The following is a 25,871-nucleotide window of genomic DNA, read 5'->3' as shown; positions in this document are numbered from 1 at the left end:
CCACCTTTTTATCGCCTTTCTCCAGTTCCTGGCTACTCGTATTTTATATCGTATAAATTTAAATTTTGAATTTCCATAGTTCTTTTGCCTCGCATTCTGATTTTGTTTCGATCCATCGCCACTCCATCCTCGATCGCATGATATATAGATATAGATGATAACAAAGAAGTAAGGAGTAAGGATTAAGGCTGTAACAATAAAAAGGTATATATATAAAAACAAGTACATTAATATACAACACTTCCTAAGTTAATGATAATGAATATAAAGAGTTATTTAAGTAGACACTTACCCCTAAAATGCGCCGAGTTATACTGAATTACAGATACGTATTCATTGGTACATGATAAAGATGTAGACTGTTATACACTTATTAAGATTGATACATGATTTAGATTATATTATAATGATTATAAATTGGTAAAGGTATTTTACAGGATATATCACGGAGAGTGTGCGATGGAATTACACGATTTAATTCCGCCTTCCCCTTTTCATAACCGGGGGATTAGGCGTAGGCTAGGGTTCCACCCCTATGTTGTGGATATTCCAAAGATTCGCACGAAGCGTTACGCTTCCACATTTATATGGCGAATTGCTATGGAGTGGAATTACCTGCCTGCAGACTTGTTCCCTGAACGTTATAACTTGGGACTTTTCAAGGCGAGATTGAATAGGCATTATTTGTGCATGCTCCATCGTCGACCTCATCGTCACTTTCCAATAGGTGAGATGGCTGTCAAATGCGCGCTTATATTTTACAAAAAAAAAAAAGAAAAAAGAATCAAAATTAGACGTGATTAAATTTAAACAGCTCCGTCCGCTGTCGCGATCGGGGGTTGGAACAGTTACAATTGTGTACAGAAATGAATATCAATACCGAGCGTGTCGTAAGTGAAGTACATCTTGGTCCCCCATTGTGGAATCTCTCTTGTAATTTATACAAGACCGGGATGTCAAAATAAAAGCTTGGCTTGAAGTTTGCCAAGCAATCATTCACAATTACGACAATTTAACAATGAGAAAAAAGTTGTAGGTAAGTAAATAAAACAGCACTATTGTATTATATGAGTTTATTAGAAAATACCTAGCATCTTGCCACGATACAATACCATTAGGAGAAACGAAATAGTTTGCAAACTTATCCCTTGCATATCGCCTGATCTGATACAGTTCACAATGAGGTTAAGATCTTGGAACCCTTCAACTGTTAGTGTGTCCTCTACCCTGTAACCATCCCGTTCCCTAATGTAGTTATGTAAAACGCAATACGCCTTTATAATTGATATTGTATTCGGCAAGGAAGTAGTCATTAGTCTATGAAATATATTGAATTTATTACTCATTATTCCAAATGTAGACTCAAGGTACATTGAGTCTCACAGAGCACGGCTTAATCTCAAATTTTTTTTTATGTGTCAGGTTACTTCGTGCGTAAGGTCTTAAAACTTTGTTTGATACACCGACAGCATCATCGCCAATAATCTTGTATGGGAGTGGTTCTGTAGTATTAGGTAGTGGTTTTGGTCTAGGTAAAATTATTTCTCCGTTATTTAATTTAATAAACAAACTATTTTTCTTAAAAATATTTGAAACGCAATCTGTTTCACGAGTACCTAGTACATTTATACAGGTGAAGCTATTGCTATTTAGCAATAAGGCCGCCTGTTGTACACTGTATGTTTGATTGTTTTGCATTTTTGCTTGTTTATTGTGCAATAAAGAATATTGAATTGAATTGAATTGAATTGAAGCGATAGTCAGAACCACATAAGGCCAATTGAACAACAGAATAATATTTTTTTGTAATTTGAGAACAAACTTCCGCTACGTTCAGGAAAAATTATTCTTACGTTCTTTCCGTCTATACTGCTAGTCTGCAGCCATTTTCTTATAGAGGGCAGCATGTTTGACGAGTTGGTCCGCGCGCTCATTGCCGGTAGCACCAACGATCGCATCTAAGGAGGAGTGTGAAAGGAATCGCTCAGGATGTCGCACTCCCTGTAGCGAGGATCCTCCTATTGATTTAGCTTAACCACTTGACAAACACTTTCGACTGGTACACGGTGCAGAACGGTACCAGTTGGTATTTCTTGCTCAACACGTCGCCACGGTCTCGCCTGCAGGTGAAAGCGCTGCCAATCTTGCCTTCGATCTTGCTGCCGTCAGTGTCAAATCAGTCCATCTCCACACGCAGCAATCGTCCTCGCCGGCGAGGTAGTAGAGCCCCTCATTTCAGCACGTACATTGGTAGATTCTCTCCTATAGCACGCCCTTCTGGTGGAAGTGTTCAGTAGCGCCCTGAGCCGAGGTCCGTGCCCACTTGGGCGTCATCAAGCTCGCTACTTAGTTTTAAGTTTAGTTTTTACTTTATTTTAGGGTTATGAGACGAGAAAATATCTTAAAAAAAAAAAAAGAAAAATTATGCGTGAGGAACATCAGGACTAATGATACGTTTCTAGGAGTTGAGTTCTTGTGGGAACGACTGCCTGGACCTTTCTGATAATTACTTTTATACTTTTTTGCATTTGTACGTGTAGTACCGCTCCCGCCTGTTACAATTAACTTGGCTTGGCACATTGTATGATATATTTTTTGGAAATAAAACCTGAAACTGGGCTGGAAGTCTTTTTTACTCAATTTGGTGACGTCATCAATTTAGAAAAGAACCCCTCTACACAATTTGATTAAATGTTAAAAGTTTTCTTTTTAATATATGCAAAATAAAAGTGCGAGTACAGGGTCAAGAGCACGTCAAGCTTTACACATAAGATTTAAAACCAACTCTATGCCACTTACGATAAGAACGGTCCAAAATACGAAGTGTGAAGCTTGACGTGCTCGTGACTGTACTAGTTTATTGTAAACATATATTTTAACTAAAATTTTTACGCGCCTGCATGCGTATGCAGTTTTTTGTATAACAAGGACGTTTAATTAGAATGTGTGAATTTAGTTTACGTAAGATATTTTAGTATTGTAGCGTCTCGGCTACAACAACCTTCAGAGTTTGCTAACACCGTTCTACTTCTACCGATTAAGCATGGTTTTACAATCGTGATATAGAAATATATTTCTCTGCTGTAGATATAGCGATCCAGAGGCAAAAGTAAGCCTTGAGCTGTTAAATATTTTTTACCCCCTACAGTAGGTAAAATCTATTTAACAGCTCAAGCCTTTAGAAATATACGATATAACCCTAAAGCGTTTTAAGCGAAGGTAATAACTCCATTCAAACACTTCTAACTTCAAAAACCCTCTATAAGACCTCAAGGGGTTATAAAAGGTATTTATAACTCTACATCAAATGCCCATACAATAACTCTATGACTAGTCTTTCTAACTCTTTTAGGATTAATTTTACCGTTGTACGACTTGCCCGTTTAATTGCTTTTGAACGCTACGGAAGAACTCACGTACTATACAGTACGAGAAACGCACCGAATAAGAAAAAATACTATAAATGGTCAGAATGAATTTATTGTTTCTCAAAATATTCTCCGTTAGCGTTAATGCACTTTCTCATACGAATGAACCAATTTTGAAAACATTTAGGCCACTCCTCCGTGACAATCTCTGAAACATATTTTTCATACACTTCGACAGCCTCTTTGGGCGATGAAAATCGTTGACCGCGTAACTGGTTCTTAATTTTTGGAAATAAATAAAAGTCACAAGGTGCCAGATCGGGACTGTACGCGGGATGGCTCATAAGGTCAACGTTGTTCACCTTCAAAAATTCATTTGTCTGTCTGGCCGTGTGAGAACTGGAATTATCGTGGTGCAAGATGATACGGCGTTTACGGTTATTTTTACGGAGTTTGTTAATAACTTCCGGCAAACAAATGGTCGTGTACAAATCGCTATTCACGATACAATGATTCTCCAAAGCAACAGTAGACACGTGTCCAGTTTTATTAAAAAAAGAAGTAATCATCCGCTTAGAGGCACCTTGCACGTGGTGCGCACCACTTTGGTTGATTTCGGCTCTTCTCGAAAGACTCATACGCTCGATTGCTGCTTTGTTTTGGGATCATAACTGATGTTGCTGAAGTCTGTGAATTATTTGCGTCTAATTTTTCTAGTATTTGTGATTTTACTGGTGGCAATATTTTGGGGGGAAATTGCTGTATAGAGAAATCGTCATCTCTAAAATTCATCGAAATAAATAGTCATGGTTTTCATGTACCATTAATAGAACTAGAAACTATTGAAAGAACTCTGAAAACACTAGATAAAAATAAGGGAACCGGGCCCGATGGAATATCACCTCTGTTTATTACTTCTTGTGCGTCGCAGTTGGCCCAACCTCTTTATTTAATATACAATAAATCTTTAGCTACTGGTGTGTTCCCTTATATTTGGAAAAGAGCTAAAGTCGTTTCTATTTACAAGTCGGGTGATAATAGCCTAACAACGAATTATAGACCAATATCGATTTTGTGTACATTTGCCAAGATTCTGGAATCTCTTCTTTGCATGCATATTCGTAGACATTTTAATTTTTATCTTAGCAACTTTGAACATGGTTTTGTTAGTGCCCGTTCTACTTGCACCAATCTAGTCACATTTTATGAAAATCTGGTCGAAGCTTTAGACTCAGGGAAGGAATTGGATGTACTGTACACAGACTTCAGCATAGCTTTCGACTGCGTGCCGCACAAAATACTTTAAAAAAAGTTATATGCATATGGCTTCTCGGGGAATTTTCTTGATTGGCTCATGTCCTATTTAACGGATCGATCTTTCTGTGTAGTAATTAACGGCTACTAATCAGGGCCTAGAAACGTAGCATCAGGTGTTCCACAGGGATCGCATTTGGGTCCCCTATTATTTAATATCTTTATAAATGATATACCTGACGGCTTTAGGTTTCCGAAATTATTTATGTACGCTGATGATCTCAAATTTGCCAAGGTAATAAACTCTATAAACGATGTACAGCTGCTTCAAGAAGACCTGAACCGGCTAGTTGTATGGTGTGGAGATAACGGTATGAAGCTTAACTCTGCTAAATGTTTTTTTTGTAAAATTTTGTCTCAAATTTAATATTATTCCCTCTAAATACTACATTGGCAACCATTTAGTTCAAGAATGTGATAAAATTAGACACCTCGGAGTTTTGTATGATAAAAAGTTAACTTTTGTCCCACATATAGAAAATGTAATTAAGCGTGCGTCTAGAATGTTAGGATTTGTTATGAGAAACACCAAGGATTTTAAAAATGTTAAAACAAAAATACTATTGTACCAAAGTCTAGTTCGTAGCACATTAGAGCACTGTAGTGTGGTGTGGCGGCCTCATTTCGCCGTTCATTCGTTGCGATTGGAGCGAATACAGAGGCGTTTCATGTGGTACCTTGCTTTCTCGATCGGCAAAGCCAAAAAAAGCTTTTCATATGCTGACAGATTACGTTATTTCAAATTGATGTCCCTGGACGACCGGAGAAAATTCCTTGATTTTCTATTTCTCTTTAAAATTCTGCGTAACCACATAAATTGCCCTCAATTGCTTTCTCTTTTCAATTACCGTATCCCACCGAGATTACCCCGTCACCCCATTACACCTCTTCGTCCTCCGTTGCGGCGCACCGTCTTAGGTACAAACTCACCTGTACCCAGACTGTCCAATCTACTCAATGAAATCAGTCATCATTGTGATATACACCAAATCTCACTAAGCAAGTTTCGTGTGCTTGTTCACAACAAATTGTTAAATAAGTAGGTAGTATAAGTGGTCATGTGTTTTTTGTTTCTGTTTTCTTTTGTTTCTTTTTTGCTGTTAAATGGTTAGACATTATTTATTTATTATTCTTTAATCTTAATATAGGAACTTAATTACGAATTTTCAGTTATGGCATGAGGTGTTTACCAGTAATTAACTGTTGCACTCAGCCTTTAAACAATGTTATGTATTTCTCTAGGTGTAGTTTTAGTGTAAGCAGTTGTTGGTGAACCAATGAAAAAAAAACTATAAATGTATGTGTATGTCCCACACCAAATTTGACGCCCCTTCGTTGAATCTGGTAAGCATGGCATTGCACCAAGTGAAGCGATCCGTTTTTTGAGTCTCAGTCAAATTGTGTGGGATCCACCGAGAGCATAGCTTTTTCACACGCAAATGTTTGTGTAGTATTGATTGTATTTAACTCATGCCTATGTCTAAAGATGCCTGAATCTCATGGTATGTCATATGCCTGTCTGTTTTGATCATACGGCGCACAGCATCTATGTTTTTGTTGTTCACAGCAGTGGACAGGCGACCATCACGAAATTCGTCACTGAGATTCACACGACCGCGTTTGAATCCTGCAAACCAGCTATAAATAGTCGTCGTTTTGCTTGGTGCTTCATCGTCAAAAGCAGTTTGAAGCCCATCCGCTGAGCCGTTAAATTACACTTAAAGTCGTAGAAAATCATACAACGACAATTTTCACGAGTTAAATGCATGGTGATGTAGACAACCAATTTCTAAAATGACGCCACAATGTAAAAACAAGTGACAGTCAGATGAAACAAACTGGATTCTACAGCCAAAGAGTCGCATTTTCAAATGTTGTAATTACTTTTTAAATGTTGTTTATGTAAGTGGCCAGTTCCGGAAACTTATAGTGCGCCCTATGTATATAGTAAATCCCTTAAACAGTTAATATACAACATTTAGGTTATACAGAAGTAATTTAAGCAGCTTGTTTGTTGTTGGGAAGTGTTACGAAAGATTGTGGAGGTGTAGTGCGGTAAGAGGGCCCGAATACTCAAGGTCACTTGCTCGAGGAAGCGTCTGATTTTTCATAGCGAAAAAACACAAAATCTTAAATATTATCTCCAGTAGTCGATTTGGGGAGTTAGTGAGTTTTACCTTTTAGCCGACGATATATGAGTTTATACTAATAAACAACTTTCCCATTTACTTCCGCATCCATTTTTGTTTCGGCTAAAATTTACTTTAACGTCTGTTTCCGTTATGACACTTTTGTTGCATCACTATTTATTGATTAAAGTTAACTTAGGTGGATCACACAGGCACCGCGTGTCGCAGCGGAGTTACGACGCGTGGACACGCTAAGAAATTCGTCGTGTCTGCAACAGAAAAGACGAGGAAGGCTTTGTACGCGACAAGAATTTCTCGGATCTAGCCACGAAAATATTTCGTGTCTGTTGCAGAGAAGAAAATAATGAGTATGTACACGATACGAAAGCTTTCGAGCAGACGTGTGTAGGGTAAACGTGTCAGTGCACTTCCAGGTAGCTGTCGTTTTACTACCGACTGTGTGAATAAATATGTTGAGTACTAATAAAGGAAAACGGTGATTGCAAATTATATGTATAGAATAATAAATATCTCTCTCCATGCCTCAAAAGTATCTCGTTTACCTTTATAAATCTCTAAGGGTTTGTCTCGGAAGACGGGTCGTTCCTCTACTAAACTTATAAATAAATCGTGAATTTTATTAGTCGCAATGAAATTAGTGATGCAACAGTGGTACTTTGCAGAATTAGTTCACGCGCATAAAGGTGCGTTTACTGACAAAGCGCCCTATCCAATGGCGGCAGAGCGCGTCGCGTATACACGCGCCCTGCCGTAAGGGTGCGTATTTACGCTAAGAAAAGTCGCCGGGTCTATGCAAGAATTCGTGTCGTTTCTACACACAAACTGTGTACTATAACATGGGACGTAGCTTGGGTAGCGTAGCGAGAGTTACTTTATAAATATAAACGACGATAATATCATAATTATGACTTTATACGTGTATTCAATTTCAAAGGTTTGTCCAGAACTCCTAGATGTCTGTTTGACATCGACACTCTATTATTCTTACAATTCTAAATACAAAACCTATATTTGCACATTTGTCTAGGTCATCTAATTTATCGACCGTGGATAATCGAGCTCTTTTTTTCACCGGTGATTTTAATGTGTTTGTATCCTTTTGTTCTTTAATAATTTTGTAAACGGTATTTTCGGACACACCGCATGCACTTGCTGTTTTTATAACTGTGCACTCCACAGTCGCGTTTAAATCGCAACGTTTAAAGAACTTGTAAACATTATAAATTATGCGTCTTTCTCCGCTGTGGATTATTGATCCACTTTTATTTTTTCGAATAGGTGAGGTATTCATTTTCAAATTGCTCGAGTAACACGCTAGATACACAACCCTTTTGTTCGAAGGTCTGACTTCAACTGGTCACTGTGAACTCGACTTAATAATTTCAAGCATTCTAATTGGCTAGGGGGCGTGGTCAGGTCGGCGGTCAACGATGAGTCGCTATTTTCTTAACGCGAATGCACTATAAGCTGTACTACGGTACACAGCCTCGGCGCCGGACAAGAAAAAAAATCTTGTCTACCCCCGCCTCGACGCACTCTGCCGTTATTGTATGGGGCGCATTGTCAGTAAACGAACATTTATGCGCGTGAGCTGGTGTTGGAAAGTACCACTGTTACACCACTAATTTTAATGCGACTAATAAAATGCATGATTTATTTATAAGTTTAGTAGATGAACGACCCGTATTGTGGGACAAAACCTTAGAGATTTATAAAGATAAACAACGTACTTTTGTGGCGTGGAGAGCAATATTTATTATTCTGTACATATAATTTGCAATCACCATTTTTTTTTATTAGTAGTCATCATATTTCTTCACACAGTCGGTAGTAAAACGACAGCTACCTGGAAGTGCACTGACACGTTTACCCTACACACGTCTGCCCGAAAGCATTTGTATCGTGTACATACTCATCATTTTCTTGTTCGCAATAGACACGACATATTTTCGTGGCTAGATCCGACAAAATTCTTGTGTCCAAGGCCATTCTCGTCTTTTCTGTTGCAGACACGACGAATTTCTTAGCGTATACACGCGCCCTTAGTGTATTATTATACTTGGGTTCGTCCTCAAGATTAGCATATAAACAACACTAGTAGTATCGCGTGGCGACCGCCACTTTTGCGCCATATTGAGGTTAAAATAATATTTTTTTGACATTGCACCTCGTTTACTTGTTCACTGCTCGATCACGCCATTTCATTTTCGTGTTTTAGTGCTTCGCCACTTAGTAAAATTTTTTCCATTTCTATATAAAATTCAAGTTTTAGTTTAAAATAACTGTTTTAAATTGTTCGACATGCCAAAAACAAACTACAAAAATAAATAATAAGATTTTCTGTGCAAAAATAGAAGAAGAATTACGTCGTGATAAAACCGTTAGACGTCGTCGTGTGTATGTTAAAAAGTTCATCGGAATTACATTTGGTTAATACAAAAATTGCATTTTTTGTAATTACGATTCAATACTGAATCTGGTGATATTGTAATATGGTATTGCGGGCAGTTTTTGGGACTGTTACTTACCAAAAACATGGAGTTGCGAGTAGCTACCAGGGCTACTTCTTCACCATAAATGATCGCTTAACAAGTCGATCAAGCAATATTCTCTCTAAAAACGAGTTTTGCGGACAGTTTGAGGTACTGCTTTTCAACTCGCTCGCTACCTACGATGTTTGGAGGTCGTTAATTCGAGGTTAGACTGCGATGGTACTGTCTCACCACCAACTGAGGCCACGATCCTTACAACGACAAACGAGCGCGCAGGTATTTTTGCCTGCTGCCGAGTGCCGCGCCGACACGGCGCCGCCGGCCGCCAGGGCGGCTAACGAGTCCGCCCCGATACGAAGTTGTTTGCCATCGGCGAAGAAAGCGCCGTCATCAAATTGTACGAGGACGATACAAGGTATTAATTGACCTGTATTTTATAGCAAAGAACTGCAAGCTCCTCGGCGCCCCAATTTTGAACTCAGAACTTAGAGCTTAGAGAACAGAACAAATAATCAAAAGAGATGTAAGGCCATTGAAACTATGCCTCATGTTTTGTCTTCAAAAGAAGACACAAATTTATTGCGTCTGCTTATGGACACCGGGTGCATCTTGCCTCCCATTGTATTGGTGAGTGCCAACCAGTGGTATATTAACTAGGCGTAATTATATTATTTCTTCAATCAAAAAAGAGGTGAAGAAATTCCTTCAAAATGTTAAAGTTGCTATTCTGTTTGATCGTACATTACCAGACACATTAAAGGCAACTGATGGTATTCACAAGTCAGGTTCAGAAGTAAAAGTAAACCCTGCTACTAAACCTAGCCTTGCCAAGAAATTTCTATCAGACACATCAAAAAAGTGAAGCCGAAGAACCCGCCTCGCAAACAAGCGATGGCGGCGACGGAGACAAAGGAGATCAGCACGCGGAGTACTCCTGGGGGCCTACCACAACCTCTTAAAACAATATTACTTTAACCTTACATTGACTTTTCGTACCATAACGCGCTTAAAGTGAGCTTATTGTAATGTTAAAACTATGATGTTTTATTGGCAGCTTTATGACTATTCATTCACTCAGTTCGTACTATGACGTGACTTTAACATTAAAGTAACATTGCTTTTATGTCAAATTTAGCAATCTTAAAATGGTTACACGGATGCAATGAAACCAATATTATTTTCAATTTTATTTTAAGACAATATTTATAATTATTATTGATTTGTAATGATTAAAAGTTAAGTTGATCTTATTTATTTACATATATCTCTTGAATATTTTGTTTATTTTTATATAATGGCACATAGTAAATAATTTTTCGTTAAATAAAAATACGCGCTGTTTATTTCGTAAAATTATAACAGCGCCATCTATATGCTCCTTGGCGAAACTAACAGTTGACACTATACTAGTTCCGATTCACAACGTGACTATCAAGACTCCACTTGTTTTATTTATTTATCTTCATGAATATGCGGAAAAACAATGTGATTTTAATAGATTTTTATTATTACATACTTTTCTTTTCCTAACTACTTAACTTAAGTAAAAATTCTCTAAATGTAAATAACATTAAGTACTTAAACATTATACTACGATAAGACGATTCGGAACATCAAAAAAGAAAGAGATTTCATTATGTATAGTGCAACAATTCCGGATATAACTAATTTCTTGCAAAATTGTATAGTGACGACGGTGTGCAATACAGGACGCTCAATTCGTGTTGTTCTGCCTTGACTTTAATTATTAGTGGACATGTGGGATACGATAAGTACTTAAAAATGTTATTTAAAGGCATATTTCGTTCGCGACTTCCGCGACCAGAGCACATGGCTAGAGTATGACACAACATTTCCATCGTGCTGACGTTCCTAGAGAAGCTACACCCCAATGAATCCTTGTTACTCTAAAACATTTCTAAAAAGCTTATTTCGTTATTATTTACTTATTTCGTTCGTACAGACACTCTCGAAAAGAAATATAGATAACATCATGTACACTAAAAATTACAGCATTAATAAAAACGTTCAGTCTAGTATTTTCAGCCGATTTTAGTTTTACCTTTTTTAATCAGAAACTGACCATATGCCCAGCTCTCACTTTACAGAGCTATTAAAATAAAACTCTTTCCCTACGTGGGACTGTCAAGGGTCTGTTTATCAGCTCGAAAAAACCTCACAAAGCCGTTTAGGCTAGAAGCGTAGTCGCTGGATACGCTGTACGCTACATGGCCACTGTCATGTAGCAAGACGCAACGGCTCGCGGCGTACGGCGCATATAGCGCACAACACTGCCACCTCCGCTGCAAGGCGTGCAGGCCTCGGCATCGGCACTATACGTCGCACAGCTGGCTGTTTCTCTAACTGCAACACTTTTTCTGTTTTTATACAGACCCTTGATTGACTATAACTTGAACGATGATTCTTTCGCTCATGCTATTACAGGTACTCTTGTTAAATACACTGCTATAATATATATATATATATATATATTATAGCAGTGTATTTAAGCAGTGTATATATATATATATGTATATATCGCTCGTATATATGCATATATATATAGATATATATATAGATATATATATATATGTATATATACGAGCTCTATACCCCACCTACGGTGGGGTCGGGCTCGGCCTGCAGCGCGCGGTCGCTTTCAGATTACGGGGTGTGCTTATGCTCTTCGGTGGCACAGAGATTGGTACTATGGGAGTTTGATGAGGAGGTTGCAGATTCGATCCCTTATTTGAGCCAATTTATGAAAAAAACATTTTTAAGTTGGTCCTGGTCAGGGTATCCTGGGTATTGCCTTCAGAATTATAGTTATTCGGGTACTCATAGTACAGGAAATTCCCTAGTTTGAGACCAGAAATTTGAAGTGATGGTCTGGCATTTTTTCCTAAATACTTCTCTTTTTGGCATAGCTTCCAATAAAAAAGAATCTAACAGTGAGACAGTCGAGACACAACAACACTATAAGTTGTAAAAGTAAATAAGATATTATTTCCACTACATCGGGAAGTATGCCTTACATTTTGAACAATTGTGAAATCTAGTCTCTCTCTAGCTAGTCTATCTAGCTAGTCCCCGTATACTACCTACGTAAGGTGGCGTGCGGACGTTTCGGGCTTCGGCTTCGCACTCCGCTAGACCTCGACCTATGGCCTCAGCACTTATGACTTAAAAAAAATTAACATAGCTTTTTAATGGCGGCCATGTTGATAAATGGCAAAAAGTAAATTTTGACTGTAAATTATTATTAAACACCCATAGAGTACTAAACCCATACTAAACTCCTCATGGCGATTTTCAGTAGAAATTTGTAAGGCAGCCATATTGAAAAATGGCGAAAAATAAATTTTGCTGATTTTCAAGTGAATTAGAGCAAATTTTCATCTACCGCCAAAAAATATGTTATATACGGTAACTCCGACTGATTAATATAAGGATCCCCAATGTTTTGTTTAAATGTGTTTTCTTAGTATCAAACCAACAATAAATAAAATCTTGAGTTGATGATGATGATGATTGATGAAATTATTTCATTCTCTATATTTCTTCATACTCCACATGTACAGTCTACACACACCATATGCACATCAAGCTATACACTTTTGTTCGAATATGGCTCCAGTTCAACGGAACAAGATCCGTCTATGTGTACCGTGGTGTGCTGCCATCTGTACATAGATAGCGTATACATACGTGTACAATCAATATTTCACGACTATCTCTAAAAGTGTACTAGTGCTGTTTATATGCTAATCTTAATTAATGATTAAACGAACTTACCTGTACGTGGAGTTCTATCATAGATTATACGAAGAATTCGTCCGAAGAGATTAGCATCCCACTCCCATGGACACATTCTAATTTTGCCTAGTCAGACATTAGACATTATCACATTCCTTAGTGCCATCTAATCGTGAAATATTTCTAATTAATTAACGCTCTTAACTAAATGAAATGGCGTGGTCGAGCAGTGAACAAGTAAACGAGGTGTAATGTCAAAAAATTTTTATTTTAATATAGTGCGAAATATTATATAATATTGTTTATATGCTAATCTCTTCGAACGACGCCGTCCGTATAAATATGGTAGAACTTCACATACAGGTAAATTCGTTTAACCATTAATAATCCTTATATGACGCATTACGGCGCGGCGAGGCGACATGGCTATGGCGATGGCGGTCCGGCCCAGAAACGACGTCCGTATAAAAACACAACTGAGGGAGAAATACTTACTGATTTTTTTTTCTAAACGAAATCTTTAATCGCGTGTAATCTTTATTTTCTAATATTAAAATAACTATAATAATAATAAGCTCAAACCTGAAATAAAACTCGGCACTGCTGGTACTGTTTGCAATCTTTGCTCTTTGTCCCGATCCTACGCAATTTATCCACTCTTCATCGCAATACGCCCAGGGCAGAGGGTTGTCGAAGCTCTTGTACAGATAAAATAGAGAAATTGCTATCATGGACATATAGTACGATAAGATGTAAAATGTTCCAAGTGCTTGTGCCAAGCCACCACCTGTAAAAACATTTTTAAATCAAAATCTTCAAATTTGAAGGCATAACGTAAAAAAATTAAGCTAATTAATTAATTAAGCTATTTTAAGGACAAGTACCTAAATATGTTTTTGTCTACTGTTTCTATCTTGGAGTAAGCAAGCAGCCACAAATTGTATGTACCCAATGACCCTTAAGGATATACTTAAATAATTATAACTTTTTTATAAGAGAAAGACCTCAAAAGTTTTTGGAATTACATCTATTTGTCAAGTTTTATTCTAATCGGTTTGCGCAAAATGCGTGAAATCCAATAAACCGGATTCATCCCCAAAAAAAGTTGGAATATTTTCTTCAAATTTGAATGGGGCTACTACTGAGATACCCCTTTCCAACAAAAAACGAATCATCACAATTTGTTCACAAAATGTCGGAATAATCGCGTAATATACACAAAAAATACAGTCGCATTGAGAACCATTCCTTTTTTATATCTGGATAAAAAAGGCAGATGTGAATAACTTATGATTATGCAAAAACGGCAGTTCATTACGCAGGACGTCGACCTACTCATACTCCTACGTGGCGGACTTCTAGCAGTGAACGAAGCTGTAGTCTCGCAGGACGGTGGGTGTATCCTGCGTGGCATTACGGAATGGCTTGCACATTTAATTTAATTTTAATTTATTTAAATTTTATTCATTATCCTGCATTGCAGTCCGCCTTGCCGTCCGCCGCGTAATGCAGAATTATGAATGTAGTCGCAGCCTGCAAGCCATCCTGCAATCCTGCAATGCGTTCTGCGAGACTTTATACGTGGGTCATACGCAGGATAGTGTGTGAGCAGTCTCCTGCCTGCGCGGGCGGTGGACTGCCATGGATGTAGTGAATGGGCCGTTTTAGTCATCAATTTGGTAGATGTTATAGACGGGAAACTTATTTATACATATTTGTAACGCACGTCTTTATACTATATTACACTATACCATCACTTCTTGCCTGTATATGAAAACAAATTAGAATTTAAAAAAAATCAAGCCAAAACGTCAACTAAACTTACATTTTTTTAATGCAGAGTGATTTTTGTATTTAGAATGTAGACATACATTTACGTATTTCTCTAACCTTTGAGTAAATGTTATAGTTTTCTGTTATAGTTTTTAAAACAGGCCAATTATTACAAAGTTTGCAAAGTACCTATTCACACGTATGATTAATGGTATAATTAAGTTTTTGATACCGATTAATGCTTACTGCTAGATAGTAGATAATGGTAGACGAAAAGAAACAAAAATATAAGACTTTTTTTATATCAGTTGGTGCCCGCGACTTCGTCTGCGTGGAATAAGTATTTCGAATAGCCTACCCATCGCTTATTTTACTTTTAAGGGGTAATTGGTCAAAAACGCTAAAACATTATTTATTTCTTACAAAAGACATAAATATGAATTTCCAGATCCTTTATTTGAGAAACGATTGGTTCTCCATACGAACTTTCAACATATTTAACTCCCTTTAAGATTAATTTTGTGACAAAAAGTAGCCACGTCCCATTAATCTTCATACCAAAATCCATCAAATTTGGTTTAGCGGTTTAGGCGTGAACACGTAACCGACTTTCGCATTTATAATATTAGTTTGGACTAACTTACTACATATCCAGTGTCAAATTCCGATTGAATTACTGTTCTCGGACTCAAATCTTTGTAATGGGAGACATTCGACCCAAAAATCATCAAGGGTGACACAGTTTTACAAATAATTACTTACTGGTACCTAATTCTTATGTTGGTTTCAAATCACTTGAATTATTATTGAACAAAATTCAACATAAACACGACTTCAAGATAAATATTACAAATAGACTTATCGAATTTTGGGGAAAAATATTAAATTGTGTTAACTATAAAATACTCTCGAGATGAAAACCCTAAAAATCATATGATTTGTTTGTTGACATTTATTTTATATCGAATTCGGCTAGAGTATAGCTATTATTAACGTAGTACAAATAAAAAAATACATAAAATTTTAAATTTTTTGTAAGTACCAAGCAACATTAATTTAATTTTTGAAGACCGTTGCACAGATTAAGTATTTATTAGAACTACGTAACTGTTTCTCTATTAGCAATAAAGTGTTTACTTAGACACTATAAAGCTGCCACCATGCCAAATATATTGTAATTGTAATAAATGTGTAAAATATTATGGATTTTCTAAAGAATATTCGTATTTTAACAACAAAGCAATTTTATTTTGACCTCATTTTATATTTATATTGAACTGTGTGATTATATGGAATAAATCATCTCATGACACATAACGTTTACATCTTGTATTAGGCTTATAATTAACGAAAACCATATCATTTAGGTGAGGTTAGACAGGTAAGTTAAATACCTATAATGCACAATGTTGAACGTTTCCCGGCCACTTACCTCGTAACGCTGGTACCATATCCCACATTTTTACACAATTGGAACTACTAAACTGTCCGAGGAAAGTCTCCAAGAAAAACAACGGCCCACCGACAAGAACCAACAACAGAAGGTATGGTATGAGAAAAGCGCCGCCGCCGTTTTTGTAGGCGACAAAAGGAAATCGCCACATGTCGTTTCCCAGCCCTATTGCAGTTGCGATACAGTACACTATAAATTCCAGCTGTCCGTGCCATGATATGCTCTTGTCGACACCCGAACCCTCCTGTAGATTATTAAAAAATTGTAGCTCAATCTTTACATCAAAACAGGTATACGAGTATATCATACTTTTTTGATAAAATAAATGTTTCATTGCATATATGTTATTCTCAGTTACATGTTTATCAGCTAATAAATTGATTGATGTTATTAATATGTAAGTATAATAGGTATCTACATAATTTACATTTGGGTATATATAAGTACCTACTTGTATATATCCCGAATTGGGTCTTTGTACGAAGATTGTAGGATTTCGAAATTAGTACGTACCAAAATCAATTTAACTTTACAGTACATCATTTTTCGAGTGACCTTTCATTTCAGGAAAGTCCTGAACGAAAACTTAATGAAGCTGAAACGTGGGTCGACTAATAAGTTTGATTGCCTGGGCATATAAAAAAATCTAAAACCTTCGTATACTCCTTTTATTATCATCCGCCAAAATTATAACAGATGGAGTGGTGCTCTAATTAATATAGATAATATTGAGACCTACATCTCGGTACGTTTGTATGTATGTCCTTGGACTGATTTTTACTAACCGAAATTGTATGAAGTCTTTTTTTAGCTTTTTCTTGCGGCGACAAATCGAATGCTCCTTCCTTTTTTAATTTCGCTTTAATTCGTGCTATGTTTGATCCTTTACACTTCCTCTCATCTTTGACGATATCTGAGTGGGATTGCGACTGTCATCCCATTGAAAAACGAAACGTCAATAAAAATTCAGGCAGATCAAATGTTTCGGAATTGAATCCGCAGGTCAATTTTGGTAACAGGATGAAGAGTAATGTCTTGAGTCTAGGTGATCCTTCTGGCGGGACCACTAATATAATCTAGTATTTAGTGTACTAAATCGTAGGAAAACCGTCGGCTTAATAAGATTGCTAGAACTTGAATTATTGTTATAGAAAAGTAATATAGATACGTACACAGGTTGCATTGAAATTAACGTCTCCTTTCAGAAACATTTGAGCATTTTCAAATAATATCTAAATTAAATGTACGTCAGAGCAGTATCTCTAGATGGTTGCCTGGAATAATATTGTTGTAATATATATTAGGTAACTATATTGTGTTTTTCATAGGTTTAATTGCAATAGGTACGTATAATGTTTAACCTTAAGTTTTGTTCTTTTTTGGTAGTATAATTCCTCAATTCTATCTAAAGTTTTTGAACATTGACGCCGTAAAGTCAACGGTATTGTTGCCCAAATTTTACTTTTGGGAGTATTTCAAATTCAAATTTATGAGATTGACGGCGAAATCCAATGGAAACAAAACTAGGACAAGCGCTTGTCATTGTTCTGAGGCAAAGATAAATATTACGTCCATACTAAGTCTATGGTAGACACTTAGACTATGGAAACCAAAGGACATGTTATATTGACATATATAAAGTTAGAGGATGGAAAAAAATAAAAGAATATATAAAGCAGACGTTATATGTATATGATGCATTTAGACGTTGAAAACATAAACAATTTATTGTCTTTGTTTAACTACTGCGTGCCGTCGTAGGCCAAAAGCTTAGAGGATGGAAAAAAATAAAAGTTCCATAGTCTAAGGCCAAAAGAGATTGCACTAAATTGATTTATGTCAAACACGGGAATCGAAAATATGTAACGTCATATTAAATGCCAACTGTTCTCATTTTACAATTTTTGGAGTACCCTTTGATAACCGTGTCCGGTTGTCAAAGAGAAGTACATCAAATGTCAAAACCAATGTTTGGCCAAATGTTTTATTGAATTATTCGCATGAATTGTAATGAAATGGAAATGAATATTGACAGTGAGGACAATTAAGTATTGATTAAAATACGTCGCTGCAGCATTAAGGGGTTGCGGCAGTAGAAAATCGGAAATCAACCGAATGTTATATTACGCATGTGTTATTTTTCTGCCTATAAATCATACAATTGCCCAAATATCTCATGTAATTAGACTCATTTAAGTAGTTTATTCATAAGTCTTGCCGAATTTTGCTTTGGTTACTTTTGATTGCCTGTGTGTCAGATTTCCTTTTTTTTCCATCTTCTAAGGGCTTAGAGGATGGAAACTTAATTATAGTCCTCAACTGTTACTACAACCTGTGACTAGCCAACACAGGGAAACGGCAATGTGTCCCGTCAGAGGGCCACAGGCGAGGTGTGTGTGGGGGGGGGACGAACTCGGCCATGCTGACGGGGTGAGTATGTGCGGAACACCTGGCTGACTTTGATCGGGTCAGCCAGCCGCACATTTCGAGCCCCCGATGTCGCGCAGTGAGCTCCTAACCTCTGCACCTATACTCTCCTGATAATCCTGGTGTCCCGAATTGGACATCCCCAAAGGTGCGGGCTCCGTGGTGGGTGGGAAATCAGGAGAGTGAATCATAAGAACATTGCAACATGGATTCTGCAGATCAACTAAAATTATTAATTATTAAATCACCCAAAACCGGTGGTACCGGGGGAAACCCAAAAGTGCCCCATCAAGCACAAACTCGAACGTACAGCAGCGCCCTACGGTGAGTGGTAGGCCAAAGGGGAAACCTCAAGGCCAACCGCGTACCTATGCCTGTGCTGGCCCTACATCAGCGGTAGCGGCCCGAGGCTCGTGCTCTGTGGCCCCCGCTCAGACACCTGGCTCTGCATCGCAGAACCCAACATATACAGCCCTTGAGGCTGGGTGGACTCTGGTGAGTCGCAAGCCCAAAACCACGGCACCCATCGATAAGGAAGGGGAAAGTGGCCAGGGCGAGCGACCACCTCCAGCTCCCAGTGGGAGCAGGGGACGCCCTTTTTTTTTTTTACGGGGGGGAAATCTTTATGGATACCCCTGAGCCCAGGGAGACTCAGGGGTTATGTGGGGACTCTCCCAGACTGGAGGGCCTACCCCACTAAAACCCCCTCCGGGTTTCCCTCTCGCCGGTTGAGTCGGCGCCGTGGGATCAGTGAACATTCACCACGACGCCGCCCGGCCGCCCTAGCTTACGCCAGGGCTCCCGCGCCAACGGAGGGGCGAGTCGGTTGTCCTCCGACCCGCCCCCCAGACGAGTGAGGCCGTGCAATGCAGGCTCCGGAGTCCCTGTCCAGAGCCCGCTGGTCTCACTAGGGGATCAGGCGAGCAGCGAACTGCCTTCGCCTTCTCCCCGTACGTCTGCGCCGGAGCGGGTACGCGTCTGCCGCATCCTCGCGCACCCGCTCCGCGGCCTACTTTTGCGACATAACCTCTGCGCAAAAGGAGGCCACCGCCTCCCAGGACTCCTCGCTATCGAGCATGGCGGCAACCACGCTGCTCATCCCACCGGCTACACACCTCTAGGGTGTGCTGCGCGGTGTCATCCGCAGCGCCGCACTCGTGGCACGACGGGGACGGTTCCCTCCTCGCCACCTTGTGCAGGTAGTGACCGAAGCAGCCGTGCCCGGTCAGCACCTGCACAAGGTGGTACGACAGTGGCCCGTGGGACCGGTTTACTCACTCTACGAGGACAGGGCGGATCGCCTCTATGGTACGAGCGCCATAGGGGGGATCCGCCAAGCCCTCTTTCCACCGGTGCCGCATGCGCTGCGCCGCGAGGCGGCGCTCCCGCTCCACCTCTTGGGGATCGGGTCGCCCTGCCCGAAAGAACAAACGGGGTCGACTCCGTGAACGTGAATGCCGCGAGGTGAAGGAAAATCCTAAAGAGGGAGAGGCGCGGCCCCCAGCGGCTGGCGGGAATGGTGCAGAGACCGTGTTTGTGCGACTCACTGGACTGGACTCGCACGCCTCTGGAAGGGCCCCCTTCCCCCCAAGGAACCAACAAACACAAAAGGCACAGAGGTCCTCGACCTATGCCAAACGTGCCCGTCTCGACGAGACATTTTCTCCAAGAGGCGAGCACAAAAGGCAAAAAGTCGAGAGGACTGGGTAGTCCAGAACGTATGCCGAGGCCACCGCACTGGAACTTCTAGCGGTGATCACTTCGGCCAAGACTGGTGACATAAGGAGCCTTGATTCAGACATGATACAGAAGGCCCTTTGTGAGCGCCTCTCTCAAGGAGCAGAGGAATGCGGTGAGGAGGACGTCGGCCCACAGGTCCGAGGTAAACCCGTCTTTAGCGACGGGTTCCTAAAGCTGTGGTGCCAGGACAACGCCACCTTCCAATGGCTAGAGGACGCAATCAGCACCATCAGGCTGCCCACCGGGAAGCCCTTCTCATTGAAAAATGGGGCGGAGGCTCCCCGGAGGGCGGTCTGTGCACTGCTGATCCCCGGTCATTGGGAGGTCCACAGATGGGTTGTCCACAGGTTGCAACAGCAACAGGGAAACACTTTTGTGGTGGTAAGGCTACCTGAGGACCTGGTACCTGTTATCGTGGGGCATGGCCGGCGCTTTACTTTTCAGTTGGGCACGGTCTACCTCCGATTCAGGTCAAGAAGAGGAGTATACACGGATGCCGCACCTAAAAAGGCAGGTACGTCGACCAACAAAACAGATGCCTCCCCGGTGCCCTATACCTCCACTGGCTTCACCAGAGAAGGAAAAGGGCCCTCTCTGACCCCGGTCCCTGTGGACGTCGTCAGCCATACGGTGGCGTTCAATAGTGAGGACGAGTGTGTGTCGGCGATGGGAGACATCTGCCTGAGCTGATAGCTGGAGTGAAGTAAAAGTTATTTTTATACCGAAACCAGGTAAAAACGACTACACTGATGCAAAATACTTCAGACCGATCAGCCTCACATCGTTATTTTTGAAGACGCTAGAGAGGCTATGTGACAGAGAACTGAGGGACGGAGTCCTAAAGAACATTCCATTACACGGAAACTAACATGCATACTACCAAGGCAAGTCCACCGAATCGGCCCTACATGCCGTTGTCGGCAAGATAGAAGAGGCCCTTAAAAGCAAGGCAATCTGCCTAGGCACTTTTATAGATATTGAAGGAGCCTTTGATAAAACCAACTTCTCCAGCATACAATCAGCACTAAGAAGACACGAAGTGGATGAAGTGCTGATCAGCTGGATTAGCAATATGCTCAAACAAAGAACAATAAGAACAACAGCGAAAGAGACCCCATGGACCGTAGTAACGAAGGGGTGCCCTCAAGGAGGAGTACTGTCGCCTCTGCTATGGAACATGGTCGTAAATGATCTCATCACCAACCTAAACAAAGAACATTTCTATACAATAGGATATGCTGATGACATAGCCATACTGATAACAGGCAATTATGCCAGTACACTCCGTGTCATTACACAAGCTGCACTCCGGATTGTGGAAAAACGGTGCAGAGCATATGAAATAACGGTAACCCAACAAAAACAGAACTAGTAATGTTTACAAACAAAAGATTACTGGGTAACTACCTACTACCCAAACTCTTTAGTACAGAAATACAATTATCAACCGATGTCAAGTACCTGGGAGTAATACTGGACAACAAGTTGAACTGGAACAAACACCTGGACAACAACATTAAAAAAGTTACTATCACCTTCTGCAATGCCGTAGAATGGTAGGTAAACAATGGGGACTTTCACCCAAGATAACACTATGGCTTTACACAGCGGTGATAAGACCTATGATTAATTACAGTGCGATAGCCTGGTGGCCACGAACCAAGCTGACGACTGCAACTAACAAGCTGGACAAATTCCAAAGGCTAGCATGCATGGCGACGACCGACTGCATAAGGACAACTTCAACTGCGGCGCTCGAAGCGGATACTGAACCTGCGACCCCTCCCACTGTTTATCAGACAGGAAGCGGCGTCAACAGCAGTGCGACTAAAGAGAGCCGGTCTTTGAAAGCACATGACGGCCCCACATACAGATATCTTTTACAAGATAGTCAAAGAGGAACCGCTACTGGAGGCGACTGTGGATAGGATCCCAAAACAATACATTTTTGACAAAAAATACAGGATACAATTGTTTGAAGATCCCAACGAAGGATTAAACACTACTAACAGAGAGGTCCGCGTATTCACTGACGGATCAAAAACAAACTCAGGAACAGCTACTGGGGTATTCTCAGAAGACCTCAATATCAGAATATCAACACCGCTTGGTGATCACAACACAGTATTCCAGGCTGAATGTATGGGTATCAAGTTGGCAGCAGAAGCAATAATAGCGAGAAGAGTGTGGAATCACTCCATTCGAATACTCTCCGACAGCATGTCAGTACTTCAAGCGCTGAGCAGCTATAACATTAACTCGGGGTTTATATATGAATGCCATCAAGCACTCATGGAGGTATGTACACCCACGTAACTCTACAGTGGATTAAAGGACACAGCGGCTCACGTGGCAACGACGCAGCAGACGAACTAGCTAGAAAAGGGTCGGAACCCATAGTGGGACACTATGGGTTCCCCTACCAATGGTCAAGAACAACTACTCAAAGGTACAAAATCTTCTCATAATAACATATGGACAACTCTTACGGCTTGTAGACAGGCTAGGGAAGCACTCCCAACGCTCAACGCCAGTCTATCTCGTAAATTAATCAAACTTGAAAGACAAGAGCTGCGCACTCTATCTGCCGCTCTAACAGGCCATGGTCCATGCAATAAACACCTTTTCAATTTAGGTATCACGGACAGCCCTCTATGCAGAGCGTGCATGGAGGGGGAGGAAACGGCCGCACACATCCTACTAGAGTGCTCTGGTGTGGCCAACTACAGGGCAAAGTACCTTGGAGTGCCGAGGTCGCTCCCCGAAGTCTTCAGAAAACCGAAGAGGTTGCTGAGATTCCTGGAGGAGCTTGGGTGGCACGAGTAGGACCCTGCAGCCACCACACGCAAAATGGGCGCCTCGACGTCGAGTTGCGGAAACTAGCCCGTTGCACCAATATCAATACCAATACCAAGTAATAACTTTCTTATCTACTTATTAACAAACGTATAGGACCTTAGATATTTAAAAAAAATCGCAAATCATATTCAGGAGTCTGAAATGACATTTTCCAGAAATAACGTTTGCCCGAATTTTCATAACCTAAGTAATTTTGAGAGGAAAATGCTTTTCTTTTAAACCTAACTTAACCTAACCTTTTTTTTTTTTTATTACCGTGAGGAAAATGCGTTACGCATTCCCCGCCACTGGGAGACGGCGGGGGTATGTGGGACTCTCTCCTGGGGACTATGTCGATCCCCAAGAGCATACCCACTAAAAACCTCACGATGTTCCTGCGCGCACCTGGCGCCGGAGCCGCGGGGTCCCTTTCAGATGCTACCGCGACTCCGGTGGTGCTGGTCCGCCTTTGGGCGGACCCCTACACCATCGCCCCCTTAATCCTTGGGGGGCGACCTGCACGGAGATGCCCCGGAACATTTGGGGCATCTACCGGCGGCGGAGGCCTGTGCAATGCAGGGGCAGGGTCTCCCAACCCCGCACCCTGCTGGCCTCCGCTGATGGGACGCAGGCGGTCGGCGAAGAGCCGTCGCGTGCGTCCTCTCCGCCGACGCCGAATGGGGTCCGAGAGGGCGCTGTCTTCGCGGACCCGTTCGGCTGTCTCCTTCTGCGACATCACGTCCTCGCAGAAGGAGACCATCGCCTGCCATGACCTCTCGCTTTCCAGCATGGCTCTAACTATGCTGGGCAGTGAGAGGTCTCGTCCCACCACCTCTACGAGATCCCGGCGCTGCTGGCTCCAGGTCGGGCACACCTCCAAGGTGTGCCTCGCCGAGTCTGTAGCAGCGCCGCACTCGTGACACTCCGGGGTCACCTCCCTCCGTGCGATCTTGTGCAGGTAGTCACCGAAACAGCCATGTCCGGTGAGTACCTGAACAAGACGGTAGGTGAGGGACCCGTGCCTCCTCTTTCTCCAATCAGCCAGTACAGGGAGCAGCGCCTGGACGGTGCGCTCCCCGTATCTGGCCGATCGGAGTGCCTCCTCCCACCCCGCCTGGACGGCGGTCTTGTAGTGTGGGGCGCTCTCCACGTGCCCTGGCTTCCGCACGGCACCTGTAAGTCTGCTCGAGGACGGACGCCTCGAGCTCCCAGGGTGCGGATCCAGCCAGGGCGCATGCCGCCGCTCCGGAAACCGTCCGGTACGCCCGAATCGCCCTCACCGCCATTAGCTTCTGCGGCCTGCGCAGAAGCGGCCGCAGTCTGGTGGTGAGGGCCTCCGCCCAGATAACTTAACCTAACCTAACCGAACCTAATCGTGTCTTTGCGATAAACATCCAACATATTCTGAAAGAATGTTTCGTTATAATTCGGTTTTCGGTGTAATGAAAATTCGAACAAACGATATTTTGGAAAAAAAAATCGAGTTTGTGATAGCTTACACTCTCTCTCTCTCCAAAGCCATTCAATCAAAATCAAGAACAGTGTCTATTCTTTTGCTTGAATAAAGACATGCTATTTAATCGAGGGCTTTCTAACATTGCAATCGTGTGACCAAATCAAAGTGGCTTATAGGTAAGTATATAATTCATAAATATTAGCATTTAATCTACATTTTAAAAGTTTTTTATTGCACGTAACAATTTATTACGATTACTTCTTATGCAAAATATGCTTTTAAAATAATATCCGTGATATTTTATTGACAATTGTTTTTTGGGAGTGGAAAGTGGTACACATAGGGCGCAATATAAGTTTCCGGAACTGGTTACTTACATAAACAATATTTAAAAACGTAACTACAACATTTGAAAATTGTTTCATCTGACTGTCACTTGTTTTTATATTGTGGCGTCATTTTAGAAATTGGTTGTCTACATAACCATGGATTTAACTCGTGAAAATTTTCGTGGTATGATGTTCTACGACTTTAACTGTAATTGAACAGCTTAGCGGAGCTTCGCTCGGCTTCAAACTGCTTTTGGCGATGAAGCACCATGCAAGACGACTATTTATAGCTGGTTTGCAGAATTCCAACGCGGTCGTATGAATCTCGTGTGTGTGTGACGAAGTGACAGTGACGAATTTCGTGATGGTCGCCCGTCCACTGCTGTGAATAACAAAAACATCGATGCTGTGCGCCGTATGATCAACAGACAGGCATGTGACATACCATGAGATTCGGGCATTTTTAGGCATAGGCATGAGTCAAATACAATCAATACTACACGAACATTTGGGTGTGAAAAAGCTGTGCTCTCGGTGGATTCCACACAATTTGACTGAGGCCCAAAAAACAGATTGCGTCACTTGGTGCAATGACATGTTTACCAGATTCAACGAAGGGGTGTCAAGTTTGGTGTGGGGACATAGTAACAGGTGACGAAACATGGATTTATAGTTACGATCCCAAAACAAAGCAGTAATCAAGCGTATGAGTCTTTCAAGATAAGCCGAAACCAACCAAAGTGGTGCGCGTGCAAAGTGCCTCAAAGCGGATGAT

At 40.9% G+C, this 25,871-nt stretch overlaps 1 protein-coding gene across 1 annotated transcript in view; it reads right to left on the bottom strand.

The window, feature by feature from the left end:
- LOC113228618 (sodium-dependent nutrient amino acid transporter 1-like) overlaps window positions 1-18,924 on the bottom strand; it is a 43,351-nt gene extending 24,427 nt beyond the window's left edge. Inside the window, exons 1-3 of the mRNA XM_026461971.1 lie at window positions 18,826-18,924; window positions 16,286-16,550; window positions 13,663-13,867 (exon numbers count right to left, since the gene is read on the bottom strand). Coding sequence (XP_026317756.1) covers window positions 13,663-13,867; window positions 16,286-16,550; window positions 18,826-18,924 — 569 coding nt within the window. The remainder of the gene's footprint in view (window positions 1-13,662; window positions 13,868-16,285; window positions 16,551-18,825) is intronic.
- Between the last annotated feature and the right edge of the window lie 6,947 nt (window positions 18,925-25,871).

The sequence above is a fragment of the Hyposmocoma kahamanoa genome, unplaced genomic scaffold (genome assembly GCF_003589595.1).
Source record: "Hyposmocoma kahamanoa isolate Upper Pololo Valley unplaced genomic scaffold, ASM358959v1 232, whole genome shotgun sequence".
In the NCBI taxonomy this organism is placed as follows: domain Eukaryota; kingdom Metazoa; phylum Arthropoda; class Insecta; order Lepidoptera; family Cosmopterigidae; genus Hyposmocoma; species Hyposmocoma kahamanoa.
This window is presented reverse-complemented; position numbering and strand designations above follow the sequence as displayed.